Source organism: Apaloderma vittatum, unplaced genomic scaffold (assembly GCF_000703405.1).
Source record: "Apaloderma vittatum isolate BGI_N311 unplaced genomic scaffold, ASM70340v1 scaffold21028, whole genome shotgun sequence".
Classification (NCBI taxonomy): Eukaryota; Metazoa; Chordata; class Aves; order Trogoniformes; family Trogonidae; genus Apaloderma; species Apaloderma vittatum.
Window position 1 is genome coordinate 56,585 of NW_009732814.1, and position 22,771 is coordinate 79,355.

At 37.6% G+C, this 22,771-nt stretch overlaps 1 protein-coding gene across 1 annotated transcript in view; it reads right to left on the reverse strand.

The window, feature by feature from the left end:
• The window catches only part of LOC104278637 (histone deacetylase 5-like), a 107,585-nt gene that overhangs the window by 19,736 nt on the left and 65,078 nt on the right, over window positions 1-22,771 (reverse strand). The window contains exon 7 of the mRNA XM_009875664.1: window positions 4,853-4,986. Within this exon, the coding sequence (XP_009873966.1) occupies window positions 4,853-4,986 (134 nt within the window). The remainder of the gene's footprint in view (window positions 1-4,852; window positions 4,987-22,771) is intronic.

Consider the following 22,771-nt stretch of genomic DNA (forward strand, 5'->3'; position numbering starts at 1 on the left):
CAGAGTACAAGCTTTCCACTTAAATTACCATCCCCTCCTAAATGCCAGCTCAACAGATTGCGAGAAAGAAGCACATACTTCACACTCTGCAAGAAAATTGTCCAGTATAAGTTTTCAAGCATGCTTGGGAGCCAACCAATCACAATGTTTTGTCAAATACTGCTTCAGCCTGAAATTCAAGCCAGAAGAATATTTACTAGAAAATGTTAAATTTAGTCACTTAAAAATGTTTTTGCACTTAGGGCCAAATTCAGCCTTGGCCGCCGCAGTCAATGAGAGCAGACACGCATCCTCCCCGTGCCTTTGTTGCAGGGTCCCACTGCGCAGAGCGCGCTGTGGAGTGCACTTCTCTGTTTCCTCTACGCAAAGAAGAGCATGACCCTGTCTGAGACTAATTATCACTTGTTATAGACCATGGCAAACTGCTGCACCACAGAGGGCTGAGAGACACTGCCCAAACCTGCAGAGAGATCAGAGGGACCATGACGTTAGACTGACTTCTACGCCCTAGAGAAATATTCCACCTGGCAGCTTGAAAAGGGGTGGCATGAAAGAAGAACTAAATCCCAACTTTTTGACTCAAGGTGTTTTGTGCTTGAAGGGATCCTTCCTTACTCTCTCTGGCTGCAGAAGCACCCCAAACTGAATGCAGTTATGTTGGAAATAAGCTGCAGGATTTAGGGTACTGATTCAAGGAAAGCTTTTCCCTGACAGCTTTTTAAATCCAGGTAGTGCATCTTCAAAAGTAAGGTGGAGAAAAGAAAACCGAACTTATGCTTGCATGGATAGAGCAGCTTTACTCACCACCCCCTGGCACGGAGAGGCATAGCAGAGATCTCTATAGCACCAAAGCCAGGACAGACAAAATAGCATGGAATTTTCTCCATGACAAAGATTTTGCAGAAAAAAATCTCAATATTCAACCCAATTTTCACACACTTCTTGGAATAATAAACAAATCTTAACATTGAATGGTGTTCGTAACTGAAGTAATATCATCCTCCCAGAAATGCTTAAGTTTAAAAGCAATGTCTCGTTTCCAATTATCTGAATCCATCATTTCCTTTGTTATAACAGATGTTTTTTTAATGGACAAGTTCTTAAATTATGTAGCAGAATTCAGGGATATTTTAAAGCAACTGATGCTCATCCTGCCTTTTTACCTTCCAGAAGGATTTCCATGTTTTCATTTTGGATTTCAAGGGAATCCAGCTGCTTAATCTCTTCTTACCTCCTAGGAAGATTTCCTTCCAAGGAGATAACCTACAGTGCTCCTAATTAGCTCTGCAAATGGCCTTTTTCTCAAAGTGACATGGAAATTTTCTGCTTGTACTCTGAAGCATGGACAAGAAAACCTGAGATCCTAAAATCTCTTGAAGTAATTTTACATGGAAACTTTCTAATTAATAATTTTATCTTTACGACATTTATCCCATCTTTACTTCTATAATTTCCTTTTTATTTTTCTCATTATTTAAGGAAAGATTCACACAACCACACCAGACTGAGATATTTCAGATACACTAGGGTATCTCGCCTGATTTCTGGGTGCTGCTCAGAAAGGGTGTGGATCTCATCTAAATTCTGCGTTAGACCTACCAGCCCTGTGCTGATGTCCTGGACACCCTAAGGTATCTAAAAAGGCACTAGGCACCTCTGTTTAGGGAAATGGGTCTTAGAAAGAAACAATAATATAAATACGTCCAGTCAGAGAAAACCAATTACAATCCCATTTATGCTTCTGTTAAAATTTGAAATGATTGTTCGGAAGTACTTCCACAGAGAAAGTCAAAAGTATTGACCAAACACAGATGGGGCTGATAGCTCATTTAATTTCTGAGCTTTTCCTGAAAAAAAAAAAAAAAGAGACTTTTAAAATTTTTCTTGTAAGTCTTCAGCTACTCTATGCAGTAATTTCCTGTGCCATGTTCAAACTATTTAATGAAGACTAATTTGATAGTATATTCTTTTCCTCGTGGTTCCACTTGCATTTGTAAGGGAAGAGTAAAACATTATCTTGTTAAACAGATTACGGTGCTACGGAATATATATAACTAAGAGAAAACTATATCTGTTTTGGATGTCAACCTGTTTTCTTTCTTGGTGTTCAGAGGTAAATTAAGAAAATAAAGCATTTTTCACTTTTAAGTTTGATGTTACCTCTACATATCAGATCAGCTCTCTGTGAAAGTTGGAAGTTGGAGCTGGTTTTACAATTACTCTTTAAAAAATGTTATTCTAGCGATAGTAGAATATACGAAGCAGTGAATTTCTGTATTGACAAGCCCTGGCCAAAATCAACAAAAGAAAAGAAAAAGCTTAAAAAAACCCTCTGCAAAATGTTTATGAATTCTAATCCTCAGCACATGAATAAATACATCTGACAAAATGCAGAATACCTTAGAAAGGCCTTTCCCAACCTTTTTAATTTCAGTTCAATTACATGTGTAGTGTTTAGAAACTGAATTTCATCTTGCCAATATTATTAAACTAGGGTTGCACTACATACCATTATTTGTAAAAGTGAAGGGCAGATAATAAGTTATAATTATCCTATTAATCACCTGTGAATAATTACATTGAAGGAAGAATGCATCCTCAAATCATAATAATAGGTTGTTTGAAGAAAAACATTTTTTCTGTGCTTGGCAGGAACACGCTTGGACCTTGCTGTGCAAGTTCCTGAATATTATGCTGAAATCAAGCAGAGTATATGCTATGGGCCATGTGGTGTGGATAGCCATAAATCTATAGATGTCAACAGACGTGCTGATTTCTAACTGCTAACTAGGTATCAGACTTCCTCATTAGTGTCTGCTCCTCGGCAACACCTTTAATTTATTCTTTTAAGCAAACATCAGTTTCTTATGGTAGTGTTGGTAACAACACCCTCTCTGGAGTATTTTTCTCTTCTTAGCAGCCACAGCAAATTTTCTCTTGGAAATTCTGCTGCACAAGACCATTTAATGCATGTCCCTATAGACAAAGCTGTGAGTAAGAGCACATAAAAATAATGCTTATTGCACGAGATGTTTCAAGTTATTAATGATTATGTTATTTTACAAGGGAATTAAAAATGGCTGCATCATTGTGTCCATCTTCATCAGTTATTGAAATTTTTGTCTCTTCTGAGAGTTGCTTTGTCATACGTTGCAAACAGGTAAACTCACAATTTATCTAATTTCCTGGTCACTAGTTCCTCTAGAATAGAATGGAAGAAAGTCTCTATCACAGTACACTTATCCCATTCCTTTTTTTCACAATAGGTATTTTTTTCTCCTATAATGGCTAGTCAGTGACAGCAGAAACAGTAGCTGGGTGTGATATAGTGTTAAAACAAGTCAGTTTTCATAAATGGATAGTACCACCAAATGGTCATAACTGGACAGAGAGACCCAGGCACCTACACATTTTATCACCAGCACTGTACCATTTGCATTAGTCCCACAAGGGTGCAAATTTTGGAGAATGGGTTTAGAAGGGCTGTGAAAAGCAAATGATGCCATAAAATACTACCACAGGGAAGGTGAGAACAGAGAATATCAGGGAGAGCGCCCTGGTACGTCTGCATTCACTAAGGCCATCAAGTGCCTCAAGCTAAGTTTTGTAATCCATATTTCAACACCTAAACAAAAGGACCAACACTGAGCTAAGCTTCTTTTCCAACAGTGCATGTCACCCCACTGGAAAACTCTCCTTATGGGACTTGTCAAAGGTGTTAGTAGATAAAACCCAGTGAAAGCCTCTTTTTTTTTTTTTTTTGGTGGACATGTCTACTTCCTTATATTTCTGAGAATGTTTTTGAAAAAATATCACTTTATTCATTGCATGTATAACATGAAAAATAATAAGCTTAAAAGCATTTTCCTCAATGGGACACAAAGATAAAGGCAAAGATTCAAACGAACATATAGAAAATCCTTCCACCATAAAATCAATATCCACTAGACACATTACATCACATTATACATAGAGATATCAGTTCTTGAAGTGGAATGGAACTGGCAGACCAGTTTGCAGTTTGGCACTAATACATTTGGTTGGTGAGATTATACAGCTATTACCACTTCTCTTGGGGAAAAAGAAAAGTAACACACTGCACTTTAAACAAGAACTTTCAAAATGCACAATTTATGGTAAAGGCTTTTGTCCTTTCATAAATTGCTTTGGCTGCACCTGCAGAACAATTTTCGCTAATTTGAATGCTTACCTTGTGTTTGTGTACACAAATACCAAGTACTTGATAGTTTTTAAATAATAGATACAGTGGACACTCTGTTTAAATTACATAGAGATAAAACTTAATTTATAACATTAAAAACCCCCAGTTTTGAAGTCTTGGGCACATTTTTGCTAATGTTATTCAATTTCAAAAGCCTCTGAAATAAGTTCTTTCACCTGCTAGCTGAAGTGTTAAAATATTGCAGATAATGTTCCTTTGCAATATCCAGTTCCTAAGATTATCAGAAATCTTGCAAAAGCCATTTTTATCCATGGCAGTTGGCTGGAAGGTCCAGTCATGATAGATGATACACACATCAATGACTACCAATGATGTCAAGCCTGGTATTCAGCACAACATCTCCAAAAGCAATTTTGAGGTATTAAATCTTACCCAGAACTGGAAATAATTTAGGCAAACACTAAAGGATTTATACAGTCATCTCATTTAGAGGTATTTATCCAAACCACCTCATCTGAGGTCTGCTTATTTCTAAGACAAGTTCAAATTGCATGGTTTTTAAAACAAATGAAAAAAAGGACTGATGCCATTGTTACTGAAAGAAAATCAAATATAGGAATCTCAGCAAACTTGGATCATTCTCTCCACCTTCTACACTTTATGTTTTACCTCATTTCCTAAAAGGGCGTTTATACAGGCTTCAGATGCATCACAGATGGCAGTAAGGTCGTGTCCTCCCTCCAGTGCCAGCACAACGCGGCCATCCGCTAGCTTCAGCAATTGCTTGGTTAGGTGACCAAAACCTAGTATCCAAATACAAGTAGCACAAATAATTAAAGCAGAACAGACATCACTGGCATATTTCACATCTGTTGCACGAGAATGTAGAAAGCTCACAGATATTGCACAGGGAGCGTGAGATATATTTAGTCCAGTATCCTGTTTGTGGCCCACACTAGATGCTTTGAAGTTAGGTACATGGAATTTTGTATGAGGCAGATGTGAGATGATGTCCCTCGCTGATCCCTAGTAGCTGGAGATTAGTTGAAACATGAGGTTGTTTCTCTTCTTACCATTGTTAACTATAATCACCCTGGATTCTCTTCATATTTGCACATCAGTGTAATGCATCCATGTTATTTGCAGAGATGTGACAAAACCATGGTCACTTACAGCATCAATATCACAAAATTAAATTATGATTCTATAATTAAAAATAATTTCATTTTTTCAAATGAGATGATGAAATGTTCATTTATAAATTGCTCCTTTCTTTGCATTTGGGATTGGAGTGTAACATACAACCATGGACGGAAAAATAGTGGAAATATATGTCACCTCTTAGCTCCATTTTGAAGTGTTTTTGGAAGCAGCACTAAAAACTAGATCACTTATTTTGATTCAGGGTTTCGGTATAAGTTGAAACTGTCCAGAATTTCACAGATATCTCTACCTATATCACTCACTCCCAACCAGCAATGTTCTAAGCAATTGCGCACCACAACCAAAAATGATGGTACTTCATTTCACGTGGTGATCTAAAACTACATAAACACCGTCACTTTTTCATCTGTGATTCAAGTAAAATTATTTCATTTTTAATGACAAGAAAAAATTTCATGAAAAAATATTAATTTGGAGAGAAGACTCAGGAGAGATGTTTTGTAGTAGTTTTCTAGGACAGCTATTGTTTTTGATTAATCTCTTTTAAGTGAGTAAGGATAAGTAGAGCCTCAAAACTATTGAAATACTCATCATATTTTGCTCTTGGCTTTTCCACGTGGTCACTCCTAGTTGCTCTACTGGTGGTCATCACTAGTCATTCCAGTGCACTTCATAGACTTAAATAAATCATTTAGAAGTACCTGCTAAAGCCCAGGGCTCTACAAAGACAGGAAAATCAACATCTTTTTACTATGATCCAGTGAAGAAGATCATAAAAAATTAAAAATTACAAAATGCATATTTGCTTGAGAAGTTTTCCAAGACACAGACTTAAGGCTTGGTCTGTCAAACAAGCAATGTCACAATTAGTTCTGTTTACATTTTAGGACTCTGTTAAGCACATGCCCAACTGTTTTTTAGAACAGGGACTTCAGTGATGTCCAGGTTGGTTTAGCTGTGCAGACGAAAAAATAAAAAAAAAAGCGTCTGTACTTGTCACCTAATCTATAGATGATCACAGAATGCTTGAGGTGAAATAGTGTTTCTTTAAGCCACTCCACAATCTTCTGTACCCTCCAAGAACTGCAGTTTTGAGTCTAGCAAAATTACTACACTGTGGTTCAAATTACGTACAGGGTTGAAAAACAAATAAAACCTTAAACTCTCATTTAAGCTCAACTCTACAAAAGACCAAATTTAGACAGGATAATAAAAGCAAAGGAAAGGGTGGAATGACAACAACCTTTGATCTTTAGCCAATTTCTACTTTGTTTTACCTACCCAATTTATTTCTGTCTGCATGTTACCCATCTGATCTTCACTTTCATAAGAGAGTGCCAACAGCATAAAGTGAGTTGTGCACACAGCATTTAAAAGAAATGAAGAAGAATGAACAGGCTCAGACTCCCCGCATCTACAACTCACCCTTTGGGTCTATGAGAAATCCAAAAGCTCTTTTAAGGCAACATTACCCTTCATGTTATACAGCTTCTGTGTAGAAGGGAAAGCTCTACAGTGTTTCCCTTGTACATTTTGAAAATTTTGTATGACCTCAAATATTACTACTGCCACAGCGTAATTTTCAAAATTATGTGTGGCAATAAATGCAAAGACTCTTTCAATTCCTTTTTCTTCTTTTAGGCAACAATACACAGTATAACTTGTAGACATTGTTACAGCGTTAGTTTGTCTGCTGGGTTTACTAATGGTTTTCCTAGTATCAGTGTTATAATAATCATCTCTGTCTGAGTCAGGATGCAATGAGCCATACAGAAAGCATCTTTCCCAACAGAGATCACGGTAACAAGACAAAATGTTGCCAAACCAAATCAGCATGATGGGGGCTTTTCTTCAGCGTAATTATCCCAAGAAACTAAAGGTGACTTGCTAGAGAGGGAGGAAATAACTTTAGCCAACAGTACCAACATTGCCAATGACCGAATGAGCTATGGAAATTCTTAATAGAGAAACTTGGATCCTGTGTCACTGCAGCAACCTAGGAAAGATTAGCTTCCTCAAGGAAATCCCCTGGAGTGCAGAAGGAACAAAATGGAAAGAAAGGAATCCCAGTCAAGTAATGGTTTTAAGATGGGCTGTAGTTCATGCCAAATAATTAAGAAAAATCAGAAGAAAATAGTAACAAGCAGCATGAAAAGAATCAGTCATTTCTTCTGATATAAGGAGACCAAGTACGTATTTGACACCCCACTGACCATCTCTAAGGTAAGAAAGGAATCAGACAAGCAGTTTTCATCCTGGATCTTCCAACTCATGTGAATTCCTAGAGATTAGCAACAGCTCTTGGCCCTTCTACTGTGACTGCCGAAAAAGATGCCAGCTGTGATGCTGGCTTTAAAATGTAATTCCAGTTTGGATTCGCCATATTCTAACACCGTATGCTTTCGCAGTGGTGCATAACAATTATAGATCGGTGGTATTTAGAGTGTGGTGCTGATAACACCAAGGTAGCGGGTACGATCCCCATTCGGTCCCCATATGCTGCCAGTTCTAGTTGAGAGATGTCCCTGCCCATGACAGGGAGGTAGGATTAGATGATCTCTAAGGTCCCTTCCAGCCTAGGCCATTCTATGATTCTATGATTCTATTTTATAGAAGTTCAGTTATAAAATGTGAAGTCATGTTAAAACTCCAGTGTTTGATATTCAGTCGAGCCTCTAATGAGCACTGCTTCTTTGAGCCTGCAGGTAACTTTGTGCCATTTAGAGACTGAGTGCCTGACCCAATGACAGGCATCTATTAATCACAGCTCAGAATGGCCCTTGCCCTATTTACAATTAGGTGCATCCAGAAACACGAGTAAAAATGCTGGGTATTAATAATAAAAAAGGGAAAAAACCATTAAATTAAATAATTTCAGTCAATAAGTGAGAGAAGATTATACATACAGCAGAATTTCTCAAATCTTCTTGTAAACATGCTCAGAGAAGTAGCAGCATTTTTTAGAATCAGGCTCATACAGTGTGCCAGGAAATTGTGAGCATGGTTTTGTGCCAACTATTATTTTCATAATTTCTGCAATTTAAATGTTAAAAGTACCTGTTTCCTTCACAGACCCAGTATTTAGATTTCCAGGGTAGAATTTGCAAAAGCACTTAATTGTAATTTGCTACGATCCTATTAAAGACAATGATAAACCTTCAATTTTCGTAAAAAAAATCAACATTAAAACACTGCTTAGTAGTTCTGAAAATCCTACTCAAGAATTGGTTTACATTTTCCTGACCAAAAAAACCCAACAAAAAACTATGGGTACACTATTGTGCATTTAAGCAAAAAAAATAGATTAAAACTGAAACAGTTACAAACCATGGTATGCACTGGAGAAATATGCAATATAAGAGCTGCTATTTGCCAGCCTTTGAAGTGAAAATATAAACTTTTAAAACAAAAAACATAACATGTACTTTTTAATTATATCATTTCCCCTCCTCCAATGCTATTAGTGGAGGAGACAAAATATTCAGCCTTATGTAAGAAAATATTCTGTTGTGGGAAGGCAGAGAGAAAATTAATAGTATATTATATTAATGAGCAAGCTGCAAGGCTATTATTGAAGGACACAGTGTGCTGATCACTTGGATTACCATCTAAGCAAGTAATTCAGACCTTTAGTAGACTAATGTCTCCTTAAGGGCCATGTTTTTTTTTTATTATTATTATTCTTTTGTAACAGACAAGCTCCCCACGAAAAAAAAACTCTTTCCAGTTCTGCAAGACAGCAAGGAATGACATAGGTGTGGCTTCTGCCTCATTTGACCAAAGTTGTTTGAGCAACTGGACTTACTGAAAACCAAGAAAAAAGCATTAAACCCTATAAAAAATTAATCCAGGGTTATTTCAGTTTTCTGTTTTTGTTGTTGAGGTATTCTTACTCTGATAACCTGAAGTGGAAAGTGCCAGAGAGCCTCTGAAACGGGCCAGCTCCCTTCCGATGGACTCGTCACACAAGTGTGCTGTGTATTATGGCTAGACAAAGTAAAGCTAACGAGTCCAAATTTGTATATTCAGCCTCCCGCTTTGAGAATGAAACATTTCAGAATGAAGACAACTTGTGAATGTTATTCCTTCCACATCCCTTCCTCAGCAGACAGGGAAAGGAACCATATGGATGGGGTACACTCCCAGCCAGCACCGCAGCACTCCTTGTTTGCATAAACAGTCATATATGCAACTCAGTTTGCTTGCCAGCAAATGTGCAAACACTCGGTTAGTGGGGACTAAACCTGCCCCAGCAGAAGACAGACTCCTTCCCTCTCCCCCACTGTGCATAAGGGGAGCAGATGTCTCCCTCACAGTCATGTTTTGGGTGACAGCAGGCTGAGCAAAGCCGAGGTGCTGGCCCTTGCTCGGGGGAGGCGGCTGGTGGAGGAACAAGGGCACGTCAACAGCCAAAAGGTTGGCGAAGCTTTGGAGTTGTGGAGAAAGCTTCAGCTTTCTTAGCCTCAGCAGTGGGGCCCCAACAGCTCTTTCGGCTTCAGCGTCTTAAAAGCTACAATCTGACCCGAAATTACAGGCAGAGTTCTGGTGAGTTCCTCTGGCTGCTTGGAGCAGCCTGGAGAGGAATACACGCAAAACACAAAAACTTCACAGTCTCTGTCCTGGACCTCCAAGCATGTATTTAACTATTATTTACCATTTAATCATGTCATTACTCTCCAATTTACTTGAAAATGTGTTTTCCTCTCATTAAAGCTGTTGCAATGATTGCTGCCAAAAGCCTACCCACCAGTGTTCTCTGCTCCTTCCCTGTGGTTCCTTCGTGACTATTTGATTAATTTTCATTGATATTCCTCCAACAATAGCATCTAAAATTAACTGGGTCAGTTTTTACATAACTTCCTGAGTCACCAGGCTACGCGTCCTAAATAAATACGTCCATACAGGAGTCAAATGATAATTTACTCTTCCAGCACTGGCAGGAGCTAGAATATTTCGCAAAACGTGTTCTATGATAAGTGAACATATTTTCCTCTCAGGTCTTCATTCAGAACCTTTTATTCTATCAAAACTTGACTTGGATTAAGTCAGAGGCTTGACTCAGTTGGCAGGATGTGGCCCTGAATGAAGGGGAAAGGGAGATTTTAATGCCAAACACATTCTTATGAAAAACATTTTCCAAATGGCTGAAATTACAAATGTTAGTCTTGAGGTACCTGACTTTAAATGGTAGGGATTTGGTCCCCAGGCATTAGCTGCTGATTTCTTGCTTTTAATACCAGAGAAGGAAGCTCAGTAACACTTCAAATTACATGTCTCAAGCAGGCATTTAACTTAGATTATATTAGACAGTAATTGTATGTTAAATAAATACCAATGGTTACAGGAACACATTTTTTATGGATTAACAATTTCTGTAATAGATGTTTTTATTGCATGCCTGTTAATTCTCCAGTAATATGTTTTTCACAATTAGCTGCTCTTTAGCTACTACACTGAACATAACTTATTATAGGCTTATTAAGTACATATTCAAGGATATACTTCTTCAAAAGCCAAATAATGCAAAGCTTTTCACTACAGGTAAAGGCCACCATGACAATGCTCAGTAGAATGCTCTGGGCATCTTCAGCTCTCTTGAGATATATATATATCCAAGCAGGTCACAGAGCTGGTTGCATTTCCCTTGTCCTCTGGAAAGGAGGAACTTGTACACCTCCACCATACAATGTCAGCACTGAAAACAAAATGTTCTTCAGAGAAAACACATGGAGAAAAAAGACTACCCCACATTCCTCTCGCAATTAATCCGTAACAAAAAGAAAACAAGAAAAGAAAAGGAAAAAAAAAGGAAGGGATTTTTCTGCACCTTGTATCATCAAGTGGGAACAATTCTGCATCCTCCAGGAAATGTCATAGTGATGAACAAAACAATGATGATGTTTTTAGAGCTGTCATGTGGATTCAGAGGGAAAATATTCAATCACAGATTTCAGCTACCAGAGTCAAAGCAGGAAACTGGATATTCTCAAAACCAGCTGGATGATTTAGCTCTGTTCTTACCAGCTATTTACCTGTGCCTCCCTTTCCTCCTGATTCCCTCACATTCTCTTCTCTACTCCATCTCACATCAGGCCCAAGTGTCCACTGTCTTGCTATCCTCCTCTTCTTTATTTTGCTTCCTGTGTAGTAAATCCTCTACTAAGTAAAGCTGGCCAGGAAGCAAGACTATGCGTTCCACAGACTTCTTCAATGCATTTTTCAGGAACATGTTTGCATCAGAAAGCAGAAAACAAGAGAGAAATGTAGAGCAGCAAATAGCAAGTTGGCATCTCAGAATCTTGGATTCAGATCACTGTGAAAAGGCTGTTGCTTCATCTGGATGGTGAGGTGATTCTCCATGGGGTTTAAGGGGGGGCTTTTTTTCTTTTTCTTCCTGGAAATTTAAAATCCCTCTAAAGGGGTTCTCTGAGGAGAGACTAATCAGATTGATAATTATCTACTGAAGATCTCTCCCACATATTGTGAAATCTGCCAAGCTGATACTGCAAGTGGTAATACTGTTATCATGATAACTTCTTCCAAATCTGATCAAGTTGCCTGATTTAAACTGATATACAATATGTGCATCTGATGTTACAAATTACAGATGATTATATCTCCAAATCTGAGTCTAGACTCAGTAAGGGGCTGGCTAGAAAACAAGACATCTGATAAAAAAAATAATTCAAAGTACAAGGAATTTGTTCCTAATCCACACTGGAATGAAAATCAGATACTACTATTGACTATCCAAATAAATCCGTAAGCTTGATTAAGTTTGGAGAAGTTTATTATAATGCTACTGCCTATAAAATCAATTTGACACATTTTTAAAATATGTGGGGCAAAGTTTCTGCTGTTATAAATGAGTATAGCTGACATGTGGGCACTGAGTTATGACTGAAAGCAATCTGATGGGAAGATCTAGCCTTATTTCTTTTTTCAACTGATGAAAAGCCAAGTCAGTTAATTTTGAATTGACCCAGGAGACTAGTGCAAAGGATCTGATTTAAAGCCCATCACTCAGAAGCTGAGAACTGACTGCCATTTTCTGAAGATGGTCTACAAAATTCTGCCAAGAAAAGCAGCATGGGCTAAATGATCTTTCCAACATATACAGTTTCTCAGAGTCTACAAATTAAAGCTCTCACTTTCTTTGCAGTCATTTATTGACCCTGTCACATCAACGTATCGCATTAAATTAAGGGCTGGTTCCTTAGCCAGTGTTAATCAGCATATACCATTATCTGAAGACCTGGCCTCCAGATGTGGAACATTCATCATTCCAAGACTAGGGACATAGATACAATAAGCATATCAGGGATAGGTTCTTGTAGGGGGATAGGCTTGAGGTAAATATTGTATTTCCTGACCAATTTGGCATCAAGTCTCCTGGTGAACTCAGTATTAGTATCAGAGGTCTCATGCCCCTTAGGATTTGGATCACGTTGTTTAATAAACATAATTTTATAATATCAGGAGGGAATAAGGCAGTGCATTTCTAAGGGATTACTGTACATCTCAAGTAGTTATTCACTTTCCCTCTGGCCTTGTGCCCGTTAACCCCACCTGACATATGCTATAATAACCCAGAAATGCACCGCCTGTCACCACTTATTGAAAAGGTAATGTGTAAAACTCACTAAAGGAAATGGTATTGAAACTAAGTTTGGGGTCTGACTCCTAACAGTCTTCTGATTAATTGCGATTTCCAAGTAAAATACATCGAGCAACTTTCTATTATGCTGTTCTATTACAAAAGCATGTAAGAATTAAGGATGTGATTTCAACCCATACAACAGCTCCTTTGTCTCATTTTGTATAATTAAAAGGACACACAGATGCCTTGAAATGGTGGGGAGAAGCCCTCAGAGTAAAAGAAACTGTAGCTACCACTTGAATGACATAGGTGGCTCTATCCAGCCCTCTTCCCAAATAGAGAAGTCATATCAGAACCTTGTCGCTCATGTTATTACACAGCAGAGTCTGCAAGAGCCTTAACCTGCTGGGAACACAAGAAAAGGTGGCAGGGAACTGCATGGCCTCAGATGGAGATGGGACTAATGCCACTTTGTTCTCATGCAGAGGAGATGGAAACATGTACAAGATACTTTTATTTGCTGTTCCCCAGAATGAAATATATGACCCAACCTCATCACAGTTAAGTAAAATTTTTTTAAAATGAGAGTAAAGATATTTAATTATTTTTTTTTTCATTTTGTAGACATTATGGCCAGATTTGGCCGCTGAGCAAATGAGAAGGCTTCATGTACAATAGTACTTGTGGACAGAAACAAGTTAATTGGAATAGGACTAGCGGCTTTCTTTCAACTCTTTGCCCCAGAAATACATATGAGAATAAAATATTTTCTTAGACTATTGAGTATTTCATCCCTATATTTCTACTCTTCTGACATACAGTTCTCAGAAATAGCCCTTCTGTGAGCTTCTGCAGCCAACATTGATCCACTAACTACTCTTCAGAATGAGTGTTCCATAAACCCTCATGGAATTCTTTTTCTGCCTCTCCTTAGAGAAGCTCAGAATAATGATCCTAGCAAGGACTAGGTGAAAAATGCCTTCAGGTGGCTGAGCAGCCATGAAATATTACTTTCTGGATTTTCTCAGAGTGAGGAGTAGAGTCAATCAGGAATAACCTAATTCTGCAAGATCCATAAGTAAGCAAAAGCCCACTGTCTCTTCTGCTACCATAGCATGACAACACTAGTAAGGGAAGCCTGCAGACCTAAAGTAATTGGTAATCTTCATCCAACAATAGAAACATCAAGACGAACAATGACATTTCTGTGTTACACTCGGGCCTAAACCCAGCTAACTAGTGTCAAGGTAATTTGAGGACTCCAGATGTTGTTGCAGCTGCATTACCACAGTCATCTTAGTCATTCTCCTTAAAAGTGGGAAGTTCATAACAGGGCAAAACTCATTAATTCTGTGTTAAGGTCCTGTTTCTTAAGAAACATCAATAATTTCTTTTTCAAGGCAAAACAGCACATTTGCTTTCCTAAATAGAGACACTGAATATCTACTGCCAGAATAGCTACTGTTTCTTCCTCCAGAGTTTTAACAGTTAGAAGTAAAATAACCTGCTGCTAGAGCTCAAAGTTCCCTTGTGGCTCCAGAAACTTAGCAAACAACATATACCAAACTGCAACATCGGGATTGCATTTGTTCTTCCTTCTGACAAAGCCAAAGAGCTACAGCAGCTGAAAGCTTGTGCAAATATTATCCAAACTTTGTAGCAGAGCCACCTAGAAACCCTTGAAGACAAAGGTGTTTGACTGTCTCCCTGTAGATAGAGAATAATACAGAATCACAGAATGTCAGGGGTTGGAAGGGACCTCAAAAGATCATCTAGTCCAGCCCCCTGCCAGAGCAGGATCACCCAGAGCAGATCACACAGGAACGTGTCCAGACAGGTTTTGAAAGTCTCCAGAGAAGGAGACTCCCCACCCTCCCTGGGCAGCCTGTGCCAGGGCTCTGTCACCCTCACCGGGAAAAAGGTTTCCTAATGTTTTTGGGGCACCTCTTATCCTCCAGCTTGCATCCATTGTCCCTTGTTCTGTCATTGGACATCACTGAGAAGAGCCTGGCTCTGCCCTACTGATACAAAAAATATAAAAATTCAGAACAATTCCACTTACCAGAGGATGGAATGCTCACCTCAGCAGTGAAAGATGCATTTTTTAGTCTTTCCCAGTTTTGGCCAAAATGCTGATTTCATTTTATAAAATAAATGGTAATGGACCAAAATTCTAGCATCTTCCCACTGTTTTTATCTAAATTTTAGAGCTGGACATTATGTTAGAGGGAACTGACTAATTAATTAATATTAATTACACATGAGCTAGAAATATGAAGGAAAAAAAGAGAGATGAGAGAATTGGGAAAAAGAAGTGCATGCTAGGTTAATAAAAGAGACTGTATTGAATACGAGGACAAATAAGTACATTTGTGACTAAAAGACAAAAAATACACAAGAGAAATTACTGAATGACTGAGTGGATAATTAAAAACAAAAATTAATGTGACTATGAAAATAAACATTGTCAAGGAATTAGATTTTCTAATAAACATCAGGAATGATCATAAAGTAAAGAGAACAGAGAAGGTTTATGTCTTATTTCTGCAAAGGGATGCAGACCATTTCTGAATTCTTCACCAGGGAAATACTTTTACATCCTTTGCATACAGAGAAAGGTGAGACAGTCTCTCAGTTATATTGACATGAAAATTATTCAGATTTTGTCTGCAGTGAACTCTGGATTTCGCAGTGACTGATTACTATCATCTCAAACAAGGTCTAAACATAGGCAGCTGGCACTGAACTGAAAACACAGCGTGCTCCAGGCGACAGGTTTGTACGTGTAGGAAAAATCATTACTGATAACACCCAAAGCAAATAACATTTAAATAAGCAGGTACTTGGCAATAAGCTGGTCTCCCTGGGAGCAATTGTATCGCTTACCATTCATTCGGCCATATGACATTACTGTCACAGAGACAAAATCTGAAGTAATCCCAGGGCTGCAATGGATTTATACCTCTGGAGCGGTGAGAAAATATCTGGCCAAGTATATACAAATATTTCTCTTGTTTTAAACATGGAAAAAAAAAGTTTAGAAATTGTGATTGAAATTGATATTGAAGTTTAAACACATATTTGAAGATCTGCCTTTTACCAACCAGAACAGAGATTTTACAGTGAATGCACAAGTTCCCTGAACTCATCTGGACTCAAAGGAGCAGTTGCTTCTTTTCAGCTTTTAGCTACTTATATGTCTTAACAGATCATATCTTTTTCTAATGAGTCATCACAAATAAATTCAGGCTACCTTTCCATTACATACAAATCCTTAGTGGCAGCAGAAAGGGTGGCTTCTATCTGCCTCCCAGGTGATGAGTGATTCCATCTCAAGCTGATGAGCCCTGGCATATGCCTAGCCAAACTCAGAAAAGCTCAAAGATGGCCTGGAAGTCTTTTTTAACAAGTCATTGTTAAAAGCTTTCATTTTCTCTCCTCATAGTCATTGAGAATTCATACAGTAAATCTATGTGTTTATTGTAACACTTGCAGGGACTGAGAAGAAAATAACGTCTGAAGACAAGTGCTTGCAGGTAGGTAAAGAAACAAAGTAATTTCTAAAGATGATTGTTTGTGGTGGTAGCTATAAATAAGATACATTTCTTTATGCTAAAATCTATGCAAATTAGAGTAAGACCTGGGTGTTTCCTATTCAAGAATCCAACACGTGCAGCTGGCAGGGCTGATATAGGTTGAGTGAGCAGGTCTGTGGTTGCAGGAAGAAGGGCTGTAAAAAAAAAAAATGGTGTTTTTTTCATCCTATCCTGTTTCAGTTGCCCAAGAAACAAACAGGAATAGTCCTTATGACCCCTTCAGACCAAGATGCTTTTACTTCTTGTATGTGCAGTACTAGGTCTTCCTGTATCCTCACTGTGTCTGCAAATGCTCAAGAGAAGTTTGTTTCAACACTTTACCTGTTCTATGGGACTACTATATAGTGATGCAGTTTAATATTTGGATGAAACTTCTGTGTTTATGGCTGTGGCTTTTCATGGCCAGTTGCAAGGCAGAAGTGACCGGCTAGTTGATGTTACAGATTGGACAACTGGAAAAATAAAAACATTTTTTATTTACTCTGAAATTAAGATTTAAGAAAAAAGAAATCTAGAGCTCCACAGTGCCATTTCTGTATCAACCACTTTTAACAGGAAAGTTAATGGTGTTTAAGCTTGATTTTCATTAAAGAAGATAACAGAAAAAAATTGACACACAGAAGAAAGGTAGAGGAACATTTATTTCCTCTATTTTCTAGATTTAGGCAGAAAGCTTGAAGTCAGCATTTATTGATAGTTTATATTTACAGTCTGAACCTGACCCTCTCTATGCAAAGAAAAGCAAAGGTCCAGAACGGTAGATGCTCATTTAATTAATAACTCTATCTTAAAGAATATGCAAAAAGAGTCCTTTGTGCAAGCAATCTTAAATCTCATTCGGCCTAACTTCAGAACAATTGACCTTCCAACCCAAATAATGTTCCTTTGTGCACAGTTTTTATATGTGATTTCTAGATTTACTGTTTCAAAGAGTGTGTAAACAATTTCAGCTGAGCTTAAAGTGAGCAACTGATTCATGCTACAGCTGCATGGAAGTTGGTGCCAAACTGGACTCTCTACTGATGCTACTTTTGGTGGATCCAGACTGAAATTTTTCATTTATTTATTTTCACATGCTGCTGGTATCTTAATTAAGAATGAAATGAGGAGAAGAGAAATGACAAGTTTTAACAGTTCATTGGACAGCAGAGAACATAGTAGGAAAAAGTAATGACACTTTCTCAGCCTGAGAGTATTCCCTTGTGAGTCATCCAAGGACCACTACAAATAAAAAATTCTGAGAACTTCTCCAAGAATAAGGTAGAAGAGAAAACATCGGCAACATAAACATAACTTCTACTTGCTCCCACTCAAACTATCCAGCATCTTAAAGTGTTGGTATTTCTTTTTTTCTATAAACAAAATTTCAAGCCACATTTGAAAAAGTTCAGTATGCAAAGTGCACACATTACTTCTGTAATTTTTTTCTAGGTGACATCTATATGGAAATGGTGACAAAACATTTCCTTGACTAAACATTGAAAAGCCTTTATCAGAAAATTTACCAAAAATGAAAATCTGTTATCTCAATAGTGTACATTAAAAATCTCCAAGTAATTGTCTCTGGGATGAACCTTGGCAAACTCTGAAGCTCATATGTGGGAGAGGTAACTTTAGCACTTAGTAAATATCCAAAAATCTGCAATTAACCCAGTGAGATTTTTCGGTCTTTCTTAGTCTGACAGACTTTCTTGGTCAGCCACCCCTGGAGAGCTCTGGTACTCTTGAGTCAGCTTCTGGAGGCTCCACTGACCATCTGAGGGATCTGGGCTTTCAGTTCAGGCACCAAGTCTGGGTGACTGAAATCGGGGCAGCTCAAAATGTCTCAAACCTTCTAGGAAATTAATCCTGTCCTTATGTTATATGTAAGTATGGCCAATTTTTTATGCATTATTAGAAATCATTGAAGTATTAATTATAAATAAATAATTGAGTTAATGTAGCCCTATCTCACATTCATAACACTGTTTGTAAACAGGTTAGTATTTGCCAATTGTTATGTTCCTGAAGTTGCTGGTGAAGATATCTGTTAGTGTGTGCCAAATGTTATGTCCAGCTTAGAGGCACCCCGTAGACTGTTTACTTTGACTTCCTAAGCCTAATTATCCATTTCTTACTAGTGCTCATAAAATGACATCCTAGAGTATCTGTTCTCCTAATGTGCAATTGAAACTTTTTATGCTACAGAATAGGGATTAACTAAGATACAGTGATAACTAGTAAATAACTAGTTCTCTTGATCCCACATATATCCAGGGCTTTTCTCAAAGAAATACTACTCCTCAGACTTAAATGAGAACGTAAATTAGAGGCTGTGACTTTTTCTTAATAGGAAATGAAAAAGGAACATGCATAGGGATGGGCTGGGTGAGTTTTAAAAGTCAGAGACATGTTTACTAAGAAGAACAGCATTTGCATTTCTATTTGCCTGGGCCACTTGCCGCTTTTGCAACCTGATAAAACAAATGAGTCACTACAAATTAAGATGACTTAGTAGAAGAACAGCAAATGGCCATTGTAAAAGTAAAGGCCAGAGGAAAGGGGATGCCACAGAGGCCCCAGCCCTGCAATTTTTTTGGCAGGCAGATTTAACTGACTTTCTGTGGCCAGGCACCTTTAGAGTCAGACATGCCATCTCATTTAGAGAGAAAAGAGCAAGATCACATCCAAAGACAGTAAAGTAAAATGGAAAAATAACTTGACCTGTTACAAAGTTCATATTTTCAAAAGAAAATACTAGAAAACTTGCACAAACACTTTTTTTCATTAGAATCTGTTCATTCTTCAACCATTATTATGTGATAAGCCATGAATGTTACGCTTTCCTTCACAGACGTACTGCCTTGTTTTCATCAGTTTACCTGAGTGTCAAGGAGCCTTCCAGAAAACAGCGGGTAAGCTGAGAATTTATGGAGTCCATATCCACTATCAGACAAATCACTGCAAAGGTTCATTTTCCCCCTTGCCTGTCTGACAAAACTGCAAGACAGCCAAATACAGGTGTTCAGATACATTCAGACAACACTCTTTTTTTTTCTTTCTCTCTTTTTAATATAATATTTTGTCATTTACTCTGGTGAAAACATTATGGTTGGTAAAGTAAGATCAAGCAATAATTCTAATTTTTTAAAGCCTTTAAAGCATTTTTTTTGAGAAATATGGGAGCTTAGACAGCACATTTATTTAGTTTTAATTTTTGTGCTGTCATACATCAGCAGTGAAGTCCTGATTTAGAACACATGCAGCTTGCCTTTGAAGTTTTGGCTGTTTTTTAACAATGGCAAAAAAAAAAAAGATATAAAGAAATTAAACAGCACCAAAAAAATCATAAAACAGGGCTTTTGTGCTCTTGATTTATATATTGTTTTTTATGTTTGTTTAAAAAAAGCTTTATTCTCAATAATCTTTCATGGGAAGCTTTGCTCTGACATACCTTTATTCATCTAAGCCTTTTCTTCTGTGTTGACCTTTCTTTTCTCCTTGCTATCCCCCCAACACTGCTTTCTAAAGCCATTCTCATTCACAGCAAATTGAGTTTATTGGAATTCTTCTGAAAACTGAGAGAGTAGAAAATGCACAGCGATACGTTAAACTGATGTTTTGGGACGAAAGCAAAAATATTCCAAGCAAACACGGACCTCCACATGAAACATTTTTTTTCTCTGCTTGTGCTTGCTGGACCCCTCTTCTGGGTTGCGCATGTGCAGAGGTATAGGCGCTTCTTTTGGTCAAGTTACACAACAGTGGCATTTTCCAAGGAAGTGCATGAAAGCTGATAGTTGCTGTTGTTCATTTTTGTCCAATGTGTTGTAATGAATACAAGCCACTGTCATATTCATTTGTTCTGCGGTCAGCTTTTTCTTGTTATTCTCTCTCCCTTTCAGCTCAAGGACTAAATTGTTGAAGCAACAACAAAAACACCACAAGTAGCTTTATAGTTTTCTCCTCCTTAAGGTCTTCCATTGCCTGGAAAATTTTAGTTTATACTTGCGTCATCTAAAGGTACTGCCACCACGTGCTGCTAAGACCAAGTTTAATTGCAGTCTATCTTAAAATCATACTGAAAGTAATTTCTAGACAGATCAAGTCCTGAAAGTGACCAGATGTTTGAAGTGGAACATTAAAAAAAACCATAATTCTTAATTGTCAGCCCAAGTACATATGTATACAGTACCAGTATGTATGTGTAGAAGGATATGTGCAGGGCATTTATGAGAGCTGAGGGAGTCCAAGAAGTAGGGGCTGATGGGCTTTGAGGCATTGCAGGAAGGTTAACAGCTGCATATTGGGAGTTTACTGGGGACCTCGTCGCTCACTGCATCTCTCCCTTTCCCTTCACCATCTCATACCGATATGCTTCATCCCTGCACCCCTTCTAAAATACTGCTTGGTCTTAACAGTGAAATAATGATAGCTGCATCTCAGGAGAAAGTTCTTTCTGTATTCCAGCTCACCCATGGGTTAGTGCAAAATAGCAGAACCGATAGAATCTCCTACCACCGACACCTGGATTTATGTCAAAATAGTGAAGTGTATGATAAGTTTATTGCAAAGACACCTCTGAGTTCCGTAATACCTCTCTCAAAATCCATGCAAAGAATTCATGCAAAATTTTGACTGAACATAGGATGTTCGGAAGTTTATTTTATTTTTAAAGGTATTTAAGTTAATTTTAGTGACTTGGTCTGTACTAACAGAAAACTCACTTACGAGTTCACTTAATTTCCTATTTAATCTGTGATCTCTCTACATATTGATGCAGATAGAGCTGGATGTTCAGAAAGCCAGACTTAGAGAAGCGAAGCTCACCTATGGCTCTGAATAACATCAAGGTACATAAAATTTGCTTTTATCTACCAAGGCTATGCTTTTGCATTGAGAACAGAGGGTGCTCAGTGAGAAGATTCTCACATAAATTTTGAATTAAGAGATGAATGCATTTAGATTAAATAGACGATGGTCTGTTAATATCTCATTAAAAACTATTTTTTAGAGATTTTGCAGGTTACAAGAGCTTTTTTTTTATTTTAGCAGCTTATAATGCCAAAATAATCCTGCAATATTAGCCCATGAAATATATACTTACTGGGAAATTATTTATAAAAATGTTTTCTATATAATTGTACTATCGAATATATTTATAATAATCATACGAATCTCAAGCTAGCAGGGGCATTTTTATATAGAAATCACAGAAATTATGTAGAAACTATGGTTGTTGTAACACAGAAGAAGTCATATTAGCATGTCATACTAATAAGCTTTTTAGCTTTAAAACCTATTAGTCTATGAATATCTTGCAGAATATTTCCAGATTCATAAACTTTGAAAACAATTACATGCAGACAGATGATTTCTATATCAAATTGGTTCCATTACTTCCAGTGATAATTCTTCACACAACACTTCTGACTCAAAATATTTGTTATCCTACCAACCCACTTTTCACCTTGCTTTCTTTAGCTAAGACAAACATCATCAGCTCTTTTAAGCTCTGCTCAGCACTTAACTCAACCTCCCATAATGCATTTATATTCCTCTCTCTTTTTTCCCTGAATATACTGGCATTTCTCTGCTAGTAACTTTATAAAAATTTGGTAAATGGCATGTGTTTACCAGGGTGGCTTTTTGATATCCCCAAAAAGAACAAAAGAATTTGTCCATTTGTCCAGGTGTTTTATGATTAAAAGAATGGTTCCAACTTAGGTATCTGACATCCAGCCTTGCCATCTACACTCCTGGCATTTCCCAGGCTGAAACACTGGAGAATGTTCTCCTTCATCATTAAATAATTCGCTGTCCGCAAGGCCTTTCGTTCAGGTTAGCAGTTGACATATCTCTGAACAGTGCCACCATAAATATCTATATTGCTTCAAAAAGCGTATTTCAGAGACATAAATGGAAGAAAATGAAAAATTAATCTCTTAGGGACATGCTCCAAGAGTGAAATCTGCACAGATCAATCTCCCAAACGTAGTGAGTTGTACAAGTCATTGATCTGAAACTAATATAGAAGGTACAGTTCAGAAACATCATGATATAACTATAATAAAATAGATTGGGGAATATTCGTGCAGTAGTTAGAGGCCTTTTCTCTGAACTTTTTTGATCTTATGCTTGTTTTTGATGCTCTTCTGAAGCAGAGTCTTTCTTAAAAAATTGCATATTTCCTTAAAAATTAAGGAAACATTCAGGGCAAACTGATGTATTTCCCAGATGCACAGTCTT